Source organism: Colossoma macropomum, unplaced genomic scaffold, assembly GCF_904425465.1.
Source record: "Colossoma macropomum unplaced genomic scaffold, Colossoma_macropomum, whole genome shotgun sequence".
NCBI lineage: Eukaryota > Metazoa > Chordata > Actinopteri > Characiformes > Serrasalmidae > Colossoma > Colossoma macropomum.
Window position 1 is genome coordinate 22,623,394 of NW_023494810.1, and position 24,037 is coordinate 22,647,430.

General features: G+C 40.5%; 1 protein-coding gene across 2 annotated transcripts in view; it reads left to right on the plus strand.

Annotated features, from left to right (window-relative positions):
- Window positions 1-24,037, plus strand: part of srgap2 (SLIT-ROBO Rho GTPase activating protein 2) — a 137,437-nt gene that overhangs the window by 48,325 nt on the left and 65,075 nt on the right. For both annotated transcript variants that reach the window (XM_036559763.1, XM_036559764.1), the window contains exon 3: window positions 8,639-8,831. In XM_036559763.1, the coding sequence (XP_036415656.1) occupies window positions 8,639-8,831 (193 nt within the window). The remainder of the gene's footprint in view (window positions 1-8,638; window positions 8,832-24,037) is intronic.

The following is a 24,037-nucleotide window of genomic DNA, read 5'->3' on the forward strand; positions in this document are numbered from 1 at the left end:
CAATGAACTATTTTATATCAAATCACTCTGAATAACTTTGTTCACATATCTGTACCTGAATGATGCAGAAGTTTTGGGAAAAAAAAAACAGCAGTATTCCCTTTTAAATGTGGCACTACTAGTGTATTGTGGGTGTTCCACCCTGGCAGTGTCAGAAGTCTAGTATTTACATATAGCTGTATTACTCTCCCCTACTCCAAAACAGCTCTACTCACCTTATCTCCTCTATATAGGCAGCTTTAAACAACCTTCCCGTGTGTTTTGAAGCTAGTGCCACTGTATAGCTTGCCCATCCCTCCCTCTCTCTCCAAGCGAAGCAAACTCACTTCCTCCCAGACTGTCCTCCGCTTCCTGTTTGCTGAGATGAATGGACGGTTTCCTCTGAACTGCTCCCGAGATGCAAGGGTGCACCACCACTACCCCCCACCACCAACCTCCGGGAAAAACAACACACGCTTCTTCCATACGTCCCATTTCATTATTGTTATTGCGTTTGTAATATAGTCCATAAAAGTTTTCAAGACACAATAGGATTGCTCAGAGCTGCACAATGCTGAACATTCTCAAACCACACACATACACAATGTTCTCCCGTTCTCCTCCTCAGTATCACACACCACAGCTGTGTGTCAAAGCCTGGGCCACACAGCAAACGCAGCACTAATCCCTTCTAAAGAGTGCATATGTACCCAACCCTCTGCCCTGAACTCAGCACGATACCTAGTGTAGCTTTGTAGCTCTGCTTTTCCGCCTGTCTTCAATAACACAGGCATGGCTTTAATGGACCAGAGGCGCATAGAGAAACAGTCATGTGTTCCAGATCTGTGAAGACAGTGCATCTGCTCAAATTGTTGGAGATCTCTCTCAGCATCGTGCAATGAAATGCCAGATGCCTCTTAATCATGAAGCTTTTCTTTTCCTTTAGGAAGAGAAGATTGTATCTGTTATGGAATTATAATTGGAGAAAATCCGGCCTTGAGAACATGACATGTAGCTCTGTGAACTCTGCTCTATTTTCTTCTTTTCAGCATCTGAAAAATAAGATCATTTATTTTCAGGAATGCCACTCGTCTTGTGTGTCATTTTTCATAAGTGCTGAAAAGGGAGCGCTGCAAACAAACAACACATATGACTTTTAACAACTTTTTTAGCAGGTTTAGCAGAAAATAAGGTGTGCGTCAGTTGCATCACCGCTGACAGCCTGTAAAAGTTTGCACTGTTTGTTTTAGGTCAGCCATGACTGCAAGTCAAGCACGAAGGGCAGCAGACAGAGTGTGTTTTTGATGTCTGTAATTTGGTGTTTTCTGAATGCAGGCAGTCTGCCTGTCTCTAAAGTCGCTCTGCTGGAGAATGCCGGAGCCGCCCACTCAACAGGCCTGTGAGGATGACTAAATTCACAACAATGACCCGGCTGTGTTTGTGTTTATGCATGTTGTGTGGGTCCATGGGTGCACTTGCTAGTGTGTGTTTGTGTTTTGTTTTCACATGCCAGACCTCCTTTTCTGCTGGACCTTCAGAGGTGTCAGAGGCATGGTGTTCTGATCCCGCCTCCCTTGGTCACCATGGTACCGCAGTGTGCCGGAACCCGGAACATGCTCAGTGTTTTGAAGGCATGGCTGCTTGGCTGTCTCTCCATGCTGGTCATGCCTATCTCATGCATGCTCTTAAAGCTCTGGCTCAGTGCCCAGAGTCTGGAGCCCGTGCCCAGGGACCGTAATGAGACTTGGCAGATTTTGGGTGGGGCCTCTCGGACAGCCAGCCGACTGCTGTCGTGGAAACGAGCGGAGATGACAGCTGGGGTGAGGAGGGGCAGGAGCTGAGAAGTGACTTGACGGTGTATTGAAAACACGCTGGTAGTTTAATAAGGTAGCGTGGTTAAAGTTTGGGCTTTGTTGACTTTTTGAGGAAAGTTATTTGCTTTTGTTGGATTTGTAAACAGATAGAAACACTTCTCTGGAACAGTGATTAGTCAGAATGCTCACAGCACTACTGGGAGGAAACCATTCACAAAACATGTTTGATTTGGTACAGTACAATTTGATAGATGTTTTGATTTGATACATCAATAAAGCAAAAATAAGGAGTGCCTGAAAATCTGCCTTTCAAGTTTTTGATATGGTTTCTGTTTTCAGTCTGTTCAATAATTTAAAAAATTAATAAAATAATTTCTAAAATTTTTTATACTAATGCATGGGCCATAATCTATTAGCCTTGAACTGACCTAATATATGCTTACAGTTTGTGTTTTTGTCCCTACCTGTATTTTGAGGTAAAGAGAAAGAGAGGTAAAGAAAGAGATATTTTCAAAGGAGGCTCTACCCTCATTGGGACTCGTTTCTTTTGTATTATACTCCATGCAGTATAATCAGAATGAGTCCTTAATTTGCTCCCGTCTGTTGAAGGTGTTGTGTGATGCCTGTCTGTACTGCATTGAGAAGCTTATATTGAATGATACAATCCAATACATTACATTGTTACACTACTAAACAGCATATATTAAAAAATATTTGTGAATGGTTAGCAACGGGCTGTATACAGTATACTTTAGCTTTTGCTAGTGTTAGTTAATGTGATCCTTTCAAGCCCCTTTCCTCATTTCTCATTTGTGTGTCTTCCTCTGAGTGAAAAGCTCTGTAATCAATAATAGATGGCCGTGTAATTCCACGTTTGAACAGCAATCGTAGCAGGAGGCAATTTTGATTGCTGGTGGGGAAACAGCAGGTGTCTGTGAGAGGTATGCTTTGTTCCAGTTCCTAATGAAGACCCTGTTTGAGCTGTTACTGTGTTTCTCAAGCCATCCCTGCTCACCACATGAAAGAGCAACATCTGTGTTGCTGTGATGCTCCCACAGCTGGGGCCTAATGAGATCATTCAGTAAGACCTGATCAGCAAGTGCACACTCAAGGAGATAGGGGGAGGGGCGACGGTAGTGATTTTTCAGCGCGTGTACACCGAAGAGGCCATGGGTCACTGCTCTCTGACTGCTTCGACCCACTAATCCTGAATGTGTGTTTAATGTTTATGGCTGTGCTCACTGAATCGCTCAATAAATCTTGATATGGATCAAGGTCGGTTAATCCGTCTGTAACCAAACAGCAAAAGAAGCAGTCTCTCTTCACATTATCTCACTGAATGGTGAGAATGAGAAGTAGTGTGACCTCTTGAATGGTCATATTTAGTGGACCAGGTAACTTTTGTCTTGCTTTCAACCATCCTTGAGCGAACAACTTCCTTGTTGCATAGCATCATTGATTTTATCTACAGTCATCTCTGGTTATTGTAGTTATTCCTGTGTGAGGTACAGATTTTCATAAAGTGTGCTCGCACTGTCCTTTCAAAGCCCTTTTTCCAAGATACATATTTTATAGACTGCAGTGAAATAGCCACTGTAGAAAGAGCTGCGGTACTTTTCAAGGTTGACTATACATTTGGTCTTAAGTTCCCCAAGAGAGGACCGAAAGAGTTTTCGCTTTGCGATATTTTTAGCTATTCAAGGATTTCACAACCATGTCGTTTTTCCCCAACTCGCTTTCCCTGAAGCTGGTGGGGAGATTTGTCTAGTGGGCTGAGAATACTTGTGTGGCCAAAGAGCTTTCATCACAGTATTTCTCTGACTTTCAGAGCATTTTATGCAACCATGATACCTATGGAAAATCTGAGCTTGGCTGCTTTGCGACTGTCGTCATGCCATACTATGTTTATACCACCATTCCAGTCTGCTTCAAGCTCTGCTTGCTAAGAACAGCATTAGTAACAGCCCTTTCGATTCTTCAGTGTGTACGTCACAGAAACCTGCTGCATCACTCATTGAAAGCTGGCCGGATTTAAATCCCAGTACTTTAATACAACACAGTGAGGTATATGTGTCAGAGTGATTGACTTCTTGAGGGAGTGGGGGTCTAGGATTAGAGTACCAAAGCAGTACTCTAACCTTGAGACACTTGATAGAGCTAACAGTGTTCATCTTTGCATTACTCTTATTTTAGCAAATAAAACTCACTCAGTGTCTCTCAGCCAAGACCAGCCCTGCCCTCGTCCCCTTCACGCCCCAGTGCCCATTGGGGTCACCTGACTCGGGGTGAGAGCTGCGGCAGCTGGGCGAGTCTGGCCACACACACACACGCACCAGCTACTTTGTACACTTGGGGATCACAATATGGACAAAACACTAATATTGGTATTATATAACTACATATAGCGTTTGTGATGGGAGAATCAGTACTGACATGATTAAAGGCTGACCTGCATTATTTTGACTAAAATATTATACTTTGCCTGGATTACATGGTTGTGAGTGTAGATCAAAACACCTAAGATGTGATTGGTTAGAGGAGGGGATGCACATTCATTGGCAGATTCTTTTAACTGATAACCGACCATCATTAGTTAACAGTTAATCCTTAACTGGCAAGCCTAGAATGAGATGATCGATTCTAACGAATTGTTTGTCTTCTGAAATCTGGCTTTCTGAGCCATGTTTAAAGCCATTGAAAAGACATAAGATACACACACTTAGTGAGTGCACATATCAAATGAATTTTATATTAATGTACCAAGATATCACAGTGTTCCTTGTATGTACAGTAAGACACAGTACTGATACATGGGGCCAAGCATAAGCATGTATATGAGGTAAACATCTGGAAACCGTATTAAACATACCCTTCATAAGAACCCAGGTTTTTTTAAACTAAGGGGCTTCATAGCTATAAGATATTCATGGTTACTAAGTGGTTAAAGAAATAACTGGAATAAACAGTAAGTGGCTATTGAAAGTTGTAAAGTTATATTAACTAGCTCAAGTTCAAGCAAACATAAATGCCGTAATCTTGGCCAGCTTTGGCTCAGTGGTATCTCATTAGCTCTTGAAAGCAGTAATTGTCTGTTGTCCGTGATCTTCTCGCACTGCGGTGCAACAGAGAACATGTTCAAAATGTTTGTCTATCTCATCGCTTGCTTTTGATATGAAGCATCATTGTAGTTGTGCCGTTGTCATCTAACAGAAGGTGCCCCGAACAACACTATTTTCATCTGCACGGTTCGTTTTTAGTAGGCCTGTCTAGCTGAACCAACTGCCTCTTACACCTTCATGCATATTACCCAAAGTGTTCCCCAACTTAAATGATAAATCTGCCTTTTCAAATAGGAACTGTTGTTTTTTGGAAATAAAATGAAATGAATGACTTAAGTATTGTAACCTTCTGTGACATTAGTATGGCAAAGGCCAGTGAAGGTTAGTACAGACATACTGCAGACGTGCTAACAGTGAATTAATGCCCTATTCTTCTCTCACGCCAACTATTAATATCAACAAAGCAGTTAAAATTGCACGAATCCAATTATGACATTGGCTGGTCGATTCATCCCGGCATGTTGGGTTGGATGTATACGAAATGTGTTCCTTTATCCTTTATTGAAATTGCAGGGTGCCTCTGAAAAGCTTTGCGAGTCGGGGCGTTGCGATGAGACGTTGACTCACTTCCTATCATGGTAAATTACACAGTACGGAGCAAATTATACATGACAGTGGTATCAACACATGTTGACAAAGCATGCAAGCCAAGAGGCCAGACTAGTCATTATCGCAGTGTAACTGAGAATTTACACTTTTTTTTTTTAAGGTGCTTGCCCTTTAATATCATCGCTTAAAGCATGCGTCATAACAATGACATACACAATGGGAAAACCATGCTGTCGAGCTTGTGCTGATGAACTTAGTTTCAGTCTGAAGCAAACCCTCCTCATGTTGTTGTGTAGAGAGAGAGAGGGAGAGAGAATGAGAGAGACGGTGAAAATCCCACTTCTCTTTGGTGTCATAGTGGAATTGCCCTCTCAGCTTAAATGACAATAGAGCAGACAGGGTCGGCTATCATAGCTTTGGGACTGCCACGCTCCCTTCTGCTCCAGGCTGGCCTGGGACAGCAGGAGGACCATGGAGGCCAAAGTCATCAGGTTTCTGTATAGCAGGAAATGCAAAGGTATAGTGAGCAGTTTTAATACATAGACAGTTCTTGGAGTTTGTCTTAGAGTTTTGAACTTACTTGGGGTCTCTTGCATTCATTTGCTGACGCATCTTAAGCTGCTGTCAGTTTTGCTGTTCATTTTACTTGCAACTTTCACTGCTGCATTTTTTGCTTGATGAAATGTGTTCATTTGAAACTTTACAGTGCAACTGCGTTCACAATTAAAGGTGTTCTGCACTAGCATTTTATATCTGTGGCCATTAGTTTATATGCTTCGCTCTGTTAATTCCCTTAACTGCTGTGACTACATAGAGCATATGACTTGGCTCCACTATAGATCTATAGAGTATTCAGGTTACTTTGCAGTATCCGGTCTTTCTAGCATTGTAATGGATCTTTTAGCGTGGATGGCAAGTGAAGTGGTCTCCCTAGAGCTTATGCAAACACCATAATTCAATATTTCAATTGACCATTTGTATTGAGTGGAGTAAATTAATTTGGGGCCATGGCTGAGTGCTCTGTGAATGTAAGGGAGAAGCAGAGATGAGAATGAAAAGTGATAAGCAAGCCTAAACTTCTCTCATAGGAGCCACAAGGATAGGAGGGTGATCCATTACACTTTGTGCTGAGCTTAATCAGTCATCAACATCACTTAATGCTTTACATGTAGTTACGGCTGCAGCTATCGGATATCTTCAATTTCCAGGATTCTATTAAATGTTGTTTTGAATACTCAAGGATAAGAAAAGCTCAAGGAATGTTACTCTAATGAATAAATGGAAGAAAATCAGACAGATTTTTGTATTATTACTGTTTTACTGTGTTTTTGTGCTACTGTATAAATTTATTTTTTTTTCATTTATGCTTTTTATTAAAGCTTAATTGAAATTGGATGCAGGTAACTGCTTGCTACTAGCATTTAGCTTGATAAACAAAAGTTTGTTTCCAGTCAGACTGATGAAAACAGTGCACAGAGCTGACCTTTTTTAATAAAAATAAAAGTTGGTTATTTAAACGACATAGTTTTCTAATATTTTAACAAGGGTTTTTTTATACAATGGGGTCCAAATGTCTGGGACCACGTAGAAAATCTGAGATTTGCAAATGCCAGAACATTTTGGAAATTAGAAAAATTTAAAGCAAAGAATATTTTAATAAAATGAAGAAGAAATATTTGAGGTTCCACACTTTTCTAGACTTTTCTAGTTCGGTACTCAGTTTTAAGCAAATTTGTGATGGTGACAATGTTGAGGCCTTTATTAAAAAAGGTCATTTTTGCACAAACACTGCCAGCTCGAGTGCATGCTGTTATTAAAGCAAAAGGAGACATCGAATACTAATAAATCCTGAAATTTGCATCAAAATTTCAAAGATTTTACTTTTCATTATAATTATTATGCTGATAATAGAATATGTAATGAAAATCTCTCAATTACATTAGAAAGGAATGACCAGTGGTCTCAGATTTTTGGACCAAAATAAATTTAACAATGCAGCTCTTATTTTTTAGACATATGTTGTTGTGTCCACTATTATGAGATGATCTATGCACAGCTGTTCACAATTCATGGAATATACTGTAAATAAGCCAGTATTGTTGGCAATATAATACAGCAAGAACTGTTCTGCAGCTGTACGGCACATTGAGGTTAAGTCTGCAGAAACAATAGGTGGAAAAACATAACTTGTAGAGTGATTAACAGCTTTTTACAAAATTGTAAGGTTGTTGCACTTGTTTTTGAAAGGCTTATCATTTGAATTTGCATAATTGTTAGTTTACTGAAATAGGATGATTCACTGCTGTTTTTGTGTGACACAGCTGCCAAGACATTCTTGGGTGGGTCGTACACCAGGTGTTGAAATGTTGATAAAGATATGAGCTTAGTTTCGTTCTAAATGTTACGACTTGCATGTTGACTTTGTATTGTTGCTGGGGGCATTAATACGATGTTGGCTTTTTTTTTTTCTTATAAAAACACATTAAACTGTGCTGTCTATCAGAAGCGATCTCCTTACTGGAAAAATTATGTTTCAGTGCAGCTGTGTAAGCAGTTGTATTGTGTCTTTCACCAGTTGTGATTTATAAGCATGGTCTGGAGAAGCTGAACCATCAGGTCTCGTCTCTTTGGGTAGTGGACGTCATTTTCTTTCAGAACCACAAATCACTATAAAGATGAGGGAACAGGCTTTTCTGCACTTTTCAGTTAGATTTTCTTCACTCAGTTATAGTGTGAAATGCACTTCATCCAGACTTTGCTGAATGAGACAGTTGGAGTCAACACTGCTGTTATGATCACTTTAAGTTTGGTTATAATTGTAAATGATCTCTCACAGTACTTGATCTGACAGTACACACTAGTTCACTGCTATCAAAAACTATGGATACTGCTGTTCAACACGTAACATACTGAGCTGCACTAAATTCAATTAAACACAGCTAGTTGTGCTCTCTTTATAATGAAGCATGCAGTTGGTCAATGTTCTTTAAGTACCTGCAGTATAGTATATGCATATTGTGATAAAAAAAATCACATTAATTAGAAAATGTTGTCGTATTGCCCACCATTCTCAGAAAGTACCTGACAGAAAGAAATAATATAGTAGTATAGCCCTCAATTTGAAACAGTCGAAGCACCCTTTTTCTAAATCCCGAACCTTTTTTTTGTCTTTGGCAGAAATCCGGGCTCAGCTGGTGGAGCAGCTCAAATGTCTTGACCAGCAGTGTGAGCTCCGTGTGCAGCTCCTCCAGGACCTGCAGGATTTCTTCCGCAAGAAGGCCGAGATTGAGATGGACTACTCCCGCAACCTGGAGAAGCTGGCCGAGAGGTTCTTGGCCAAGACGCGCAGCACCAAGGACCACCAGTTCAAGTAAGAGTCCTGACATGTGCCCTGAAAATTAAACTTGGCCTGAGAGCTAAGGAAATGCCCCATAAAGGAACATCTGTTGGTTATTATTTGTTATTCTGCAAGTTACTTTGCATTGTTTCACTGTATTCCATGTGTGCAGGAGCTTAGATGTCTAGTGTAATTTTGCAGCTACAAATACTCTGTTTTTTCATATGTTGTTTTTATTCTCCCCCTATTCTCCCTTTTTCTTGTTGACATTTCAGAGTTGCTTGTTCTTGTTGTGGTGTCTGTGGAACCCTGAACAAGAATTAAGCACATTCACACTCAAAACTACATTACTGGCATACCTGTACTGGTACTGTGTGGCCTTTGCATGGTTCACATTTGCAGCCCTTAAACAGATTTTACCAGAATACGCTCGTTCACGTTTGCCATGAAAGTTTCGTTTAGCAGAATATGTCGTCCTGAGCTTGCATGTCCAGCAGCGCTTCATTTTATATTATTAACTAAATGCTCGGTTGCAACATCTTTCTCTCGTGAAATCTATGTAAGAATTCTGGGCCAATGCTTAAATCTGATGTTTTTCATATACATATCTGGCAATACCAATTCCAGTGTCCATATATAAACATTTACAAAATGTCGCCTAAATGTTCTTATTTTCTGAAGTACAATAAATACATCATCAAATAGCAGTTTGAAATATCCATCAAATGTAAATATCTGTCTGATGCCGATATTTTGTTCAAAACAGTTATATGCCCAAACTGGTATGATTCATCGTGCTGCACTAGCAAAAACAAAACCGTCACAGAAGTGTTCTGCTTTGCCAGGCATTCTGCATCATTTTTGGGCAGCATTAGCAATGCATGTGCAACAGAACACTTTTGCACGTTTGCTACTTCTTTTAAGCGGTTTGCCACCACAGTCGTACAAAGTACACTTCCATGACATTTTCCACTCGTGAAAACTGAAAGCTTGACTGTAAAAACAGATGAAGACTCAGCTTCCCTGGTAATGTGCCAGCTTCTGTTCACATTCCCAGTAGATTTGCAGGAATTGTACTAGGCTTCGTGCAGGTAAATTGCTATGCTGGTCTTACTGGGTGTAAAAGGGTATGTATGAAACCCCAGGCAATCAGGCAGTCAGTAATGTTGAACCCTGCAACATATGCTTATTGCATGTGTTATGCATACATACACACACATATATACAATACCAGTCCACTGAGTGGGTTGAAACTAGATCCCCTGGTCGACCTGGTCAGCGTATACAGGCACACTATGGCTTTTATGCAGTCCATGCCGCAGTTATGTAAGAAGCTTTATGCCAGTCCTGATGCTATAGCGGAGAGGATTTCTGACAGTAGTATTGAGTCAAGCTCATCCTTCGAAGTGCTTTGGTTCTGCTCCAGTGCCCTATATTCAGTGCTCATGTTCTGTGCCAGTGAAGGCTTTATTGTACATTACTGTGGAACAGCAGGGCTCTGCTGATGAAGAGCGGATCAACACTCTATCTGTCTCTGAAGTTGTTTTAAAATAATGTTTCCCTATCCTCTTTTGTTGTGTTCACCCTCTTGTCAGGCTTTTGTTATTAACATAATTCACCTTCACAAAGCTGAAAAGCGTTGGCAAAATAGGCTTTTGTTTTGTGATATGAGACGATTTAAGTGGCCTTAATGTTGTTTTCATTGTTGACTTCAAACAGGCTTCCCGTCTCTCATAAAGTTGTGTTGCCAAGGAAGGCAGGTGGTAATTATGTGCTCTGAAAATCATACTTTGGCCAGGAGCTCAAGGAAACTGGTGCCATAAACAAACATGCATGACTTTCACACATGCCATTTTTATCCAGTCTGGTGGTAACCGCAATGCTCATGAAATATTGAAAGCTGGCGCAGTGCCTGAAATCATTATTTTGTAGGTCAAATATGGGAGCCTTGTGGCCCAGTTGAGTTGGTGATGGAGGTAATGTATTCATTTTATGCTGCAGCCTAGAGGCTAGTTTGTCTACCTGGATATTCAAGATTTTCCAACCAGTTTCCTCTAATAACCTGAACGTCTATGACTTCTGGTTAGGGCTGGCCAGCATAATTAGAGTACTTGAATATCCGTTCGTTACGTTGGTATTTGTTTCCTTGTTTAGTTTTTGGAAGCTTCGTCTTTTCTTAACCCTTTAAACCCCACCAGAATTCTAGAGCTAGAGGCTCATTTATTACTATTTTATTATAACAGAGCTTTTTGTCATAAAACCAAGTTAAAATGGCAATTATTTAAGAATGGACATGATATTAGGCTATTAAAAATTTACCTCATACCCAGGTAATCTTATCTAAAGGCTGAACACAGCCACTCGCCCTTAAGATGTCGCAGTGTTGCCTTTTTCTTGAAAAGACTGAAGCAATGTAAGTTAGTAAAAGACATTCAAATGGCAAACATAAGAAAAGCAGTCAAATACACATTCATTTGTTTGGCTGTTGTTTTGACTGATTAACTGATGGTGAGTGAAAAAGCCGAGCGCTTGTTCAGCCGCTCGTTTTGCTGCTGTGGAGCTGAGAGACGGAGACAGAGATGGCAGGACAGCTAAATGATTTAGTTTGTTTGTATAAGTTATGAATGGCTGTAATTCTATGCGAATTAACTTGTTGCAAGTTATAACAACAAGTTATTTCACTTGTGATGAAATTGAACTTGGACAACTTAGTTAACAGTGGAATAGGAAATTGGCTATCCATTCAGTAAGCCAGCTAAACTGACTATGAAAAGACATTGCTAAACAAAGAATTTTAAAAGATTCACATCTTGAACTTATTTCTATATTATCGCTACTATCCTGGTAAGCTATAATCCTGTCGGACTTATCGCTATCCTTGTCTGACATAATGTTACAAGGATGTATATATGTATATATATTTATTATAAACCCAAATCTGTAATATTTTGATTAAAAACTGAACATGCTTAAAATTATGGTTACGTATAAAACGCAAATATTACTGTTCTTAAGGTTAGTATTGCAAATAAGTCTTTGAATACTCGATTGAAAACAAGTATTCAAAGCCTGTAACATGCTTTTGGTATCGCAAAAAGTCCTGGTCCTTTAGACTCCAGGGCCTCCAGCTTCCTTGCCTCACTTTTCATCACATTTCCTGATGTCTACACATTTGAACATTTTATTTATATTGCATATAATCCTTCTTCACTACAGATAAAGCATTTTTCCTTCCATAGTTGTGGTTGATGAGGCGCTAACATCTCCAGTCATCTAAACCTGTGATCTGTTTTGTAATGTGGTTGCAGGGAGGGGAGGGGGGTGTTGGGACGGTGGCTTTACAAGAGGCCAAAGCAGCAGCGAGATTGGCATGCTTGGTGCTTTAAGGCCTGTCCAGTGTTGTGAGCACATGTCCAGCTGGGAAGCTGGAGCTTTCTAAAGCTGCACGTGCACGACTGTGTTTACATCATCAGAGATTAGCGAGTCTCCGATAGGTACGAGATCGTTCAAGAACTTTCCGGAATCAGTGTTTAGATATACTTTTACACCATATTAGCTTTTCCACCCTGTTGAAAGATCTGCTTTCTGGTGAAAGAAGGGGTTGTGGGAGTGTTGGTGGTTTTTTTCACATTCATAACACAGATCTCTTTACCATTCCTCTCAGCTTGCTTTGTAAAAGTTTTGACTGGATTTTAACTGCAGACTTGGCTCTTTAAGTACGGGGCATTCCAAGATCCTGACAGTTTTGCCTCAGGCAGAGTTCTGGCAGCAGGAGATATCAAATGGAACAAACTTTCTCTTCTCTTTTCTCATGTCTCTGTCTTTCGCTTCCCTCTTTCTTACCCCTCCTCCTTTCACCACGTGCTTTAGTCTGCTTGTTCTCCATTTTTCTCTGTTTTCCTGTGTTATTTCAAGTCTCCCCACTCGCTTTGGTCTGAAGTAGGCATGTTAATGATCAACCAATTATTTGGTTGATGAGGTTGCAAGAGTTCAGGTTGTTCCCGTAGTCCTGCTGAGTGATGCAGAACTCCGGGTTTTGTGGAATTGACTCCAACTCTCCACTCCTGCTGTTGGAATCGATGGAGTGTACTCCTCGACTCCGCTTAAATTTATCAGGTTGCACCAGAGCCGTTGATAGAGATATATAGCAGAGATTTAACCACCCTAAATGTAGTTTACAGCACTGTCGCTATACTATACTAAGATATTTAGCCTCGACACAGTGTTAAGGTAGGCTACAGCTACTTGTTCTTAAAAGCCGTGAGCTACCAACTTCCAACCGACTATTTTTATTGTTGTTTACACTATTAATGTGAACTAAATCTAGCCGTGGTCATGCCATATAGATTTGTTAACTTGGCCTAATAATATGTAGTAAGTCTAAGTGAGTAGACTTCATTACATTACATGTTACTGTCATCTGTTAGGCTAGGTTGCATTTTCATTCAATAAAGCCAAAGCCTTTTTCATATAAGACACAATGCTGTGTTTGATGATATCATAGGTCGTGAGTGATTTTAGGTTTGTTGGGTAACGATTAATCACAGACTAACAACATTTGACTAATGGTCAAAACAATTTGCATCCCTTATTTGAAGTCTTCAAGGCCTTCACTAACCCACTGGAAATAATCAATAATCAGTACTTTCAGATCTGTCCCTGCAGGGACTTAAGCATTGTGTTAAAGCCGTGTGGCTAATCAGCCCCCTAGCATGACTGCAAGTGTCCCGCAAGCTAGAAAAAAACCTCAAAGCAGAGGAAACTGCACCCTGAGTGAAGACATTGTGGTGGACCTTTTTAACCAGGGGTCTACTCTGAGAGACTGCAGAGAGCCCAAGCAGACAGTGGCAAATATTTTGAGCGCTACAGCATATTGACATGTTCAGGCATATTCATCAATACCTTGATCTTTTCAAAATGGGGAAGATGGAAGAGACCAGCAGTTGGCCTGCTCAGAAGTTACTCAATGATGTGATTGTTTGATTCTTCATTACCCTTCTGTTTCAGTCTAATGGAATTTCCCTTCTCTCCTCCTTTTTGCTTTTGTTTCTCACTGTGTGAGGCCTGAATTCTCCTGATTTTTCTCTCTCTCTCTCCCTCCTCCACCCGCTCTCTCCCTTTTTGTCTTATTCTCTTCCTTTTGCTCTTTTCCCTTTCTCTACAGAAACTCCACAATGGTCCTTTGCTGTGGGCACCCTGATCCCACTGACCCAAACTAAGGGGAAATTTCTGTATTGCTTGCTGTGTTCCGCTGCCTCCATAACCTCCTCCGCACACATACACACATAGAGCCCCAGGAATCCAGCTCCAACATCTGTCCGCTTAATGGGCGAAAGCCGCATCTGCTAGGACCATGGTGCCATGAAGGAATGCAAGGTATTTTCCGGCCTTGCTCGTCCAGTAGAGAGAGGGGCTGTCAGTCAGGGGGCCCTGGCCTCCTCCTTGCCTGAGGGGCTCTGGGTTGAGCGTTGATGAGCGGTGATCCCACCGAGACCCCTGGTATTCTGGCTATGCGCTGGCAAGCCGAGCCGACACTTCGCCTGCCCTTGCAGCAGCTGGGGTGTACAAAGCTTGACTGCTGTATGTGAAGAACGATAGCGAGCTGCGTTTGTTGGTCAGGCTGGTTAAGAAGCCTGGTATGGATCCAAGCTGCAGAGACAGAGCGGCATTGATAAGGAACATTCTGTTCGTTGAGGGCTCTCTGTGGTAATTGCCTTTTGTTATGTTCTCACATGCCTTAGTTTGTGGGGAAAAAAATGTTTCAAACCGATTTGCTAACAGAAAGTTACTACATGACTGCCTGCCAACCAACTGTACATGTCTCAATTGCACGGTGTAGACCCTTCAGGGGTGGAAAAGTGAAGTGAAGAAAGAGGAAGGAGGGTGGGTGTAGGGGCCATTTGCAGTGAAAGCGTTTGGTCCCATGACACTGGCAGTCAAGCAAAGCTCCCAAGACGCTTGTGTCAACTGAAGAGTGATGTGTGTCACATGCTCATCAACTCCGTTTACCGAGCTCAGCTTACATTGCTGGGAAGATGTCAGGCTCTTCCTCTTCAACCAGTGAATCAGATTAAGAGGAAGACATGAATAGTGCCAGCAAAGAAATTTGCCTCACTGTGAAGTTTTGAAAGTGTTGTCATATAGTGTCACTTCACTCTGCTGCTTCCGTCTTCAGAGACTTCTGTGTGATCACGCTTGTAGAATCCAAGGCTTGTTAACTTGACTTGAGCCAGTAATAGCTGTTCACATGGGCTTGTTTTAAGGCCTTGTTTTTCAGCAAAAATAGCTGACCATTCTCAGCACACCCAAACGACATCTAGTCAGCAGTGGTCGTATGGTTGTCTCTTTCCATTGATTGACAGTGTAGAGGGCAGCTAACAAATTGTGCAGCAACAAGTTGGCTACAGTCAGTAATTGTAAACCTACAAAGTGTAGCTTTATGGTAGCTGAATCTAATAAAGTGGCCAATGAGAGAGTGTTTTATGTTCCGTTTACTAGGTCCATACTATGCAGTTTTAATTTGACAGTGTGATACCACTGGTCTCTGCAATCTGAGTTTTTCAGTGTTGTAGAAATAAACAGTACAATCATTTATTATGGTTGAGCATATGTCTCACCCAGATTGTCCGGCATCTATTCTCTTCCTATCAACAAAGAGCTCAGGGTCAGTTCAACCGGAGGAACTGAGACTATCTAGTGCGTGTTTATGTTCATGTTTGAGACCGAGAAGGGTAGACAGGATGACTTTCATTTTCTATCACTCCTGACACGCATGACTGATGTATTCCCAGCATCATGCTCGAAGAGAAGCTGGGATCCATGAAGCTATTCTCACCAGAGTGCAGAATTCCCTACAGCACATCTCACACATCAAAAACAAAGGACACATGTTGGAAGGAAATGAGGTGTGTGCGCTGTAAGGATTGATGTCCCTCGAATAAAGGGGTCATTCTCACAAAACCGACTCAAAACATGTTCATAAATATTTGTATCATAAGCATCACACAGATAAATGGTATGCATATAATTAAGTATGTATAGTGGAGCTTTATATGGTACAGAAATAAGTTTGTGGAGTTCATCTTTCTATTTTAAAGGTTTTCAAAGTTTTTATTACCGCAGTGTGTCCACATAAGAGTGTCTTATTATATTTCTTATGAGTTTGTGTTACTTTTAACTGCTGAATCTCTTTACTTAAATGTAAAAAGAGATTCACACATATTACACACATGCGTAGACAATTAAATAGGTTTTTTAGTCAATCAGCCTATGTTGGTATATTCCAAAAAAAAAAGAAAACAGTTTATTTTTTAAATTCCCAGTATTTGCTATGTTCATGAGAATAACATCATACAGATATTCCGTCTCGTCTTAGTATTTTTTTGTTCTGTATTTGAGGTTTGAATAAGATGTGTTGTAGGAATGTACAGAATTGGAATTTGCATTCTGACTAGTTTGATGTGTCTAGTATCCGTAAAGTCATGGTCACATTATGCACGAGTAAGATCTGCCTGGTGAAAAAGCCAGGTCACTTGAATGGGAATGGATTCGACAATCAACAGACTATATGTATTTAACAGAAAGTTACACAGAAGCCTCAACAACTAAATATTATGTTGGATTTTTCAGCATTTACTGTGCTCACACTTTACCTTTATTACAGCTTCCATTCTTTTCAGGAGACTTGCTTTCAGTTTTTTAAAGAAATCTGCAGAGATTTTCAAAGTTCAGTCTTAGAAGTTGGTTGCATTTTCTGCTTGTCATGATACAGATAATCCCAAACACATTCAGTGATGTTAAGGTCTGAACTCTGAGGTGGTCCGTCCATTGTTCTGGGAACATCTGCAGCTTCTTTGTTTGATTTGCAAATGCTGTTTGTGTGTTTCCCTTTTTCAATTACGGCTTATTGACAGCTACACATGCTTTCAGACTTATAATGTTGAGTCATCTTCTCACAGTAGAACGATGGTCAAAAAGAGTGGAGTTTGACAAAAGCTTTAAGCGCTGTTTATCTGATAGTGGTAGTTTTGGTGGTCTGCCAGATCTTGTATGGTTGTTAGGAGTTCCAGTTTCTCTGTAGCTCTGTTTGGAAATCCAGTTTTTGGAAGCTTATGTTTTTTTTTTCTTTTGTTTTCCTCTGACTTTCTTTATCTTATATGTAATCCCCTCTAAGTCCCCTAAATTCAATAAATGAATAGATAGTGTCTGACTTTTTGATGGTACTTCAGGTCACTTGATAGTGTGTTAAATCACAGTGGCTACACCTAAAACACAAAGATAAGTCGCTAAATAAACTGGACTATCAGGTACCTCTTGTGTTAATATATCCTCGTTGCAAAAGCAGTTAAAATACTCATCTCTAGTTCAGTGCAGCATGCAGTCACAAAGGCAACATGAACAACAAAACAGAAAAAATTGCTAACTACATAAGTGACATGTGACCCTACAACTCAATGGGCAGCTCTGTTTGTTTATGATGTCCTCCAGCCTCCATACACATGATTCATTTCCACACTCCCTCACGTTCTGTCTGGCTATGCTTGTGGAATTCCCTTCATAACAACCGTCAGAGTGTTAGTGATTCCTCCTTCTTCTCCATTGGGCCCGATTCCTGCTATGCTACTGAGTCACGACTGTGACATATGTCACCATGGGAACCCCTCCCTGCTGCTGGTGAAAGCCTCACTCAGTATGAAATGACCCTGCTGTTAACTGGACAACTCCAATTGTGCAACTCCACTATCATGGCCTTTCCCAGATGACCCGAGCTACTGCTTTTGAACGCACATTTAAGACCTAGTTTAGCCTTGCTAATTTCAAGATTTTATCTTTCAATATTTGAGATTTTTGAACGTTTAGGCTTTTAAAAATTATACATGTCTGATTTTAGATTTTTAGATTTAGGTTTTGTGACCTTGATCTACACTTTGTATTAGCATCGCACTGTGTACAAATGTCTGTCAATTAAATTTTGATAAGCAGCACATGATGTATAAGCTTTTATTTTAGTTTATCACAGTTAACTGCTCTTCATTTTTGCTTAATTTTTTTAATAATTATTTAATTAACTTGGTTAAATAAAACATCTCTGGATTCCAGTTATTCCCAGCTGCTGTTGGGCAGTACTGAAAGTATTTGATATTGCAATATTTATGCAATACCAAATACTTTCAGTACTGCCCAATGTGTTGGAAAAGTTGGGACATTTTGTAAAATGCAATAAAAGCAAGAATTTGTGATTTGTTAATTCTCTTGAACCTTTATTTAACCCACAACAGTACAAAGAAAAGTTTTGTAATGTTTTCACTGTAAATTTTCATTGTAAAACAATCAAAGAAAGTTGTGAGAGAGGCATGTTTACCACTGTGTTACATCATCCTTCCTTTTAATTTAACTTTTTAACAGTTTGGGAACTGAGGATACTAACTTTTGCAGTTTTTGCCTATTCTTGCTTCATGCCAGGCTTCATGCTGCTTAACAGTCCGTGGTCATTCTTTCTCCTCTTCATGGTACAACATACATTTTCAATAGGAGATAAATCTGGACTGCAGACAAGCCAGTCAAGCACACATACTCTGTACCTACAAAGCCACACTGGTGTAGCACATGCAGAATGAGGCCTGGCATTGTCTGGCTGAAATAACCATGAACTTCCCAGGAAAAGGCATTGTCTTGATGGTAGCATATATGTCTCTCTAAAATCCCACTATACCCCTCCGCATCAGTGGTGTCTTCACACATATGCAGGTCACCCATGCCGTGGGCACTGATGCACCCCTATGTCATGACAGATGTTTGCTTTTTGACCTTTCGCTGCTAAAAGTCTGGATGGTCCCTTTTACTGCTGGCAAGGTCACGCACATTCAACAGTGGTTTCAGGCCTTGCCCTACACGGATTGACATTTCTCGTCTCCACCATAGGTAGAAGGTGCGGAGCAGTCTTGCCTTCAGAAATGTTTTCTCACAAAGATCGGCACTAAAGAGTAAGCCTCGACCCATCTTAGCTTGCAAAGACTGAGCCTTTGGTGGATGCTCCTTTATACCCAAACATTATCCCCTTACTTGTTACCAATTCACCTGCTTATTGTGGAATGTTTCAAAAACAATGTTTTTTGGATATTCTATAAACTTTTCACTCTTATTTTGCCCCATACCAACATTTTTGAGTGTGTTCCAGGCATAAACAAATTCAAAATTTGTTTATATTTACAAAATACAATCAAGTTGGTCAGCCAAAACAGTAAATATTATTTCTTGAAGTAAAGCTTCAAGAAAAGCTTCAAGAAAATTAACAAATCACTTATTTTATTGTGTTTTACAAAATGTCCCAACCTTTGCAGAAATTTGCACTGGAAGTAAGGGTTGCTGTGCGAAACTAAATTGGTATAACAGTATAGACTGTTTATCTATACAGATTGCAGCTCTGAGGAACATGTTCTGACCTCTGTGGCGCCACTGTGGCATCCTTTTTCTACTCACTATCAGTATCTTTTCCACCACAGTAAACCCTTATTGTGCAATCGGCCTTACGTGTGGTTCTCATAGCAGCAGTGCATGCTCAGACGAGTCCGCCTCTGGATCTCCGCTGCCTGAGCTGACGGCAGCTCATTCCTCACCTCGCCTCAGCCGTGTCCTTCAAATAGTGCTCTTGCGTTATTTCAACACATCTTTGCTGTGTTTAGACAGGGTCTGTAATGTTGTGTGTGTGTGTGTGTGTGTTTGAAGACCTTGTCCTTGTTCTTTGTTAACGTGTAAACAATTTTATTGTGAAAAATCTGTTCTGATCTGATCTAAAGCCGCTAGAAGCTAAAACGGTTATTGCCAGTGATAACAAACGTATGTTGAAATTTTATATCATCTCTCTCATATCTCACAGAAACAAGTGAAGAAATCCTGTTGAAAGTGCAGATTCTAAACTTTTAATCAATGAAGGATTTGTGTTTGTAAATAGAAGAGGAGATATTTCATTATGAGTTGAATTTGAATAGTAGTTCTTTTGTCAAAATGAAACTAGCTGTTCTTCTAAGGTTAATATCAGTTATATCTGACTTCTAAAGCTTAAATATAAAAGCTAAACGACATCTTATTACATTAGTTTTGAGGGGCCAGACATGATCTTGTAATGAGAACGTCTGGGAACAACCATAACATATTTTGGGCTAAAATATGGACTTATTAGGGTGGGGAACTAATGGAGAGTGAAATTTTTAAACCATTCCAACATCTTGTGAAGGCAGAGCTCAAAGTAGGGGACGATCAACATTGTTCCATGATGACAGGCCCATTATTCTAATGTAAGTTAGTGTGGCTCTAATGTCCCTCCCAAAAGCTGTAGATTCATGCTCCTCCGTTATAGATTGTAAGGGACGAATAAAAAGACTATTTTAGTTTTAGTGTTTTAAACAACGTTATGTCCTAAACAGCCGGTCAAGCTTGAGGAACTAAACATTTACCCATATCCTTTTGTATAGTACTGTCTGTCTGTCTGTCTGTCTGTCTGTCTGTCTTACAGGAATTTGGCAGTGGATTTGAGAAGGGGGAGTGCCCTCGAGTACCCTCGTTCATGGCAGATTGTTGTCCCCAGATGTGTATTCTCGTTCTCGTGAGACTGGACTGTTGTTATGCAAGCAATGTGTACCATTTTCATGTTTACCCTCTTTTTGGAAAATATATATATATATATATATATATATATATATATATATATATATATATAATCCACTTGTGTGTGTATATATATATATATATAATCCACTTGTATTTCGATGACTCACAAATGCATCTAATTCTGTCTCGGATTGTCCCATTGCTCAGTGATTCTACAGGCTGTGGTTGTTTGAAGGGTCATCTTCTGGCCAGAGGACACTTAGGGCCATAGCTGAGGCTTCCAGGCAGCGCATGCAACTGAACAGTTTGTGCTGCAAATCAAAAACATTGGATGTTTTGAAAGTAATTAAGTCATGCTCCCCTAATCCTCTGCACTCCAGGGCTTTCCAAAATTATTTGTGACCACAGCCAGGGAAAGAGGGGTCAAGCATCTTCTCTTTTGTGCTTTCCTCTGTAATCTTGTCATGGTCAGAGTTGCTTGATCAGATGAAACAAGTGGGCTGATCGGGGAGGAAAGGTGTCTACTCAGTTCAGAGGGCTTTGGGCCCACCCTGACAGATGTTGTACAGAGGAGTGGGACGTGTTGTGACTCCACTGAGGACCCCTGCTGCAGTTTGTACTCTTGCTCTTCGAGGAGAGAAGCATGTTTGGACGTGGCCCGCTGGCGGCTGGCTGGGGTCGGAGGGACAGCGTGCATGCTGCAGTGAGCAGCGTCGCGCCGGCTGCGTGATGTGATTATTCCGCACCACTCCTCAACACGGATGCTCGGTTGTCGTCTCTCGGCAAGGTGAACAGTTGTGTCTGCGTTTCTCTGAAGCTCACCTCAAAGTCAAGCTCCTTAACTATCATGTACACAAAGAAGAGATGAGTGTTTTTAAAAATGTTTGTAATTAGAATATCCATATTTGAAATGGATGCTCCAATACGAAAATAATTTGTATTGCTGTATGAATAGCATGCATACAGCTAGCATAAGATGTGATCTGAACTGGATTGTTTCAGTTGACTTTATGATGTATCTATGTATTTTGGGTGTATTTAGCATTGATTTAGTGATTTATCTTTGTATTTTACACACATGATTTAGCTTACTACCACTTAACCTACAGACTTATAACTCACACAGCTCACACTGTACAGCCTTTTTATAATATTTCCAAAGACTGCCCAGAGGGACAAAATATTCTGAATCTCCTCTTAATCTAAGCATGGTTAAGTATCATTTGAAATCAGAGTAAGACTTAAGCCATTTTCTCCAGTTTCTGAAATTTGGCTCCTGAGAAACCCTCAGATTTTCTCACTGTGATCAAAATTTTCTCAAACGTATGGATTAACTCTTTTGTGTCTGACTCATCTCACGCCAGTCTTAGCTGAATTAGATTTCCATAAGAAAATTGCAGGATCTCATTGTTTTCTTATACGGCTCTACTCCATATCACAGAACTCTTTCAGCGGTCTATCAGTATAGAAGGAGAACTCATGCTTTTCTCATTCATCACCAGGGCTTCTTACCACGAAATGCTGATGTTAATCTCCTCTTTCCTCTTGAGGGGGGTTTAGAAGAAAATTCAGGAGTCACTGATCCTTCTTTAATGCAATATTGAGATCTGCTTTATTCCTCTGCTTGTCTTAGATGTTGAAGTGTTGCGTAATGTGAGATAGTAGTGGGCCGTATGGCCAGGAATGCATATCATGGTATAATTAAGATTGCTAATGTTTCTGTAATATTTCACGGCGTAGTGTTTTTGTGTGTATTTTTTCCCTGTTTTGTAGATTAACAGCTCTGGGAGGTCCCTTTACCTTTAATAAGAACCATACTTAACAACTAAGCTAAAATATTTTGCTGCAAAATAGTAAAAACAGAAATTAACAATATATAGACAGATGTGAATATTGCATGCTAACCCAAAGTACAATGCTAAATGTTGTTTTACATCCGCAAGTCTGGTCTCGTATGTGCGATTTCAAGATTTCATCTGCGATCATCACGCTGGCGGTGTTAGCTTAGAACTGCGGTGTCTCTCAACTTGTAGCCCAAGATCACGGCATGGCCTCAAGCAGCAGGCTGAGTGAGGGATGGCGTAGACGGTGTGCATGGAAAGCTGGCTTTGGTTTAAGGCTAATGGCTAATCCCAAGAGAACAGCTTTTTCTTCTACTCTCTTTTCCCCCATTATCTTATTAGCTCATTACAATCTGATGTCACTCCTTCAGTAACAAACTGGACTAACTTACCTCAGAATGCAAATCATTACAGGGAATTTGCATGTTCTGCTCTGTGTGTGTTGTGTTATCTGGGTTTATTCTGGTGTGGTTAGTATTTGATTGACGTCATACATGTGACCGGCATAATATTAGTGACATACCACTGGTCAACGCCACAATGACAGCGGCGTTTGCAGAGTCGCCGTTTGTGCAGCGTTAGTTGATAAAGCATCCTGATGGATGAAATATAGCCATGGCATGCTGTGTGGTTTATTGTTATGGTAACAGCAGCAACAAAAAACAATGTTTTCTAGTGTTGAGAAATAATTGATAATTGACTCTTGCAGTCTAACGATTTATGTCTAGATCTCTTATGCTTTCGACAGGGAATGCACTTAGCACCACAACGTTTGATGGGCTCACGTCTAATGTCAGGCCAACACTGATTAAGTTAATCAAACATAGATATGTCACTATTACTCACTTTTGCGATCCTGCCAAAGTTTGGTGGTGTAGCTCAGGCATGTCAAACTGGGGACCTTCTGGGCCAAAGTGTTTTGTAGATTTTGTAGATCATTTTGAGCCATGTAGCACTGTGCCTGGGGGTTTCTTAGTAGCCAGACTGGAGCATGACTTGTCTGACCTGATTACATGGATTTTGCATTACCAAAACCCAAATGGTGTCTACATGGATGTTGTGCAGCAACACTTTTAACCATGTTCTTAGTGAAGTTTATAAATAGCACAGCCGTCTAAAAAAACTGTGTGAAGTTTGGGGGGAAACTAAGGAAGTGGTTCTGCTATGGCTAGAAGCCGAGAGGGGATCGATAACCACTCGGCATCATTACCCTTGTGTGTCTTTCAGCTTGTATTTAGCACTTCTAAATTGGCTCATTTGTGTACTGCTGGGGTAGCGTTTTGGAGCCACTTGTTTGGAACGGGATGATAAATGGTGGTTAGACTGTTTTTAGCCCCTGCAGATGCTGCACGCTGGAGTCAACAGCAGGGGCCAAGGTCATGTGTGAGCTTTCACTTTGTAAACATACTGACTGTAACATATTAACAGACTGCTGGACAGTGTTGCAGCAAAGACCCACAGTGGATACACACTAAAGGGTCCACTCAGTGGTGAAGGAACGGTGTAAACCTATTTAGATGCTTCCAGCAAACGTGTTGTGTTGTGGTCTGAGTTTAGATTATGAGTGGATTTTGGTTTTCTGAAAGCTAAGTGGATGAGAGAGACTATGTAACAAAACAAGCAAAAAAGAAGACTTAGCGCTTCATTTGAAATGACTTGAGTTTAGAAAGAGCTGCGGAATGTCTGCAGATATTTCCATGCGTTTCGTAGATGACTTGCATGATAACGTCCTCACCTTAAACGACCTACATGAATCAGAGATGGACCATTCTCCATTTGGAGTGGGAAACC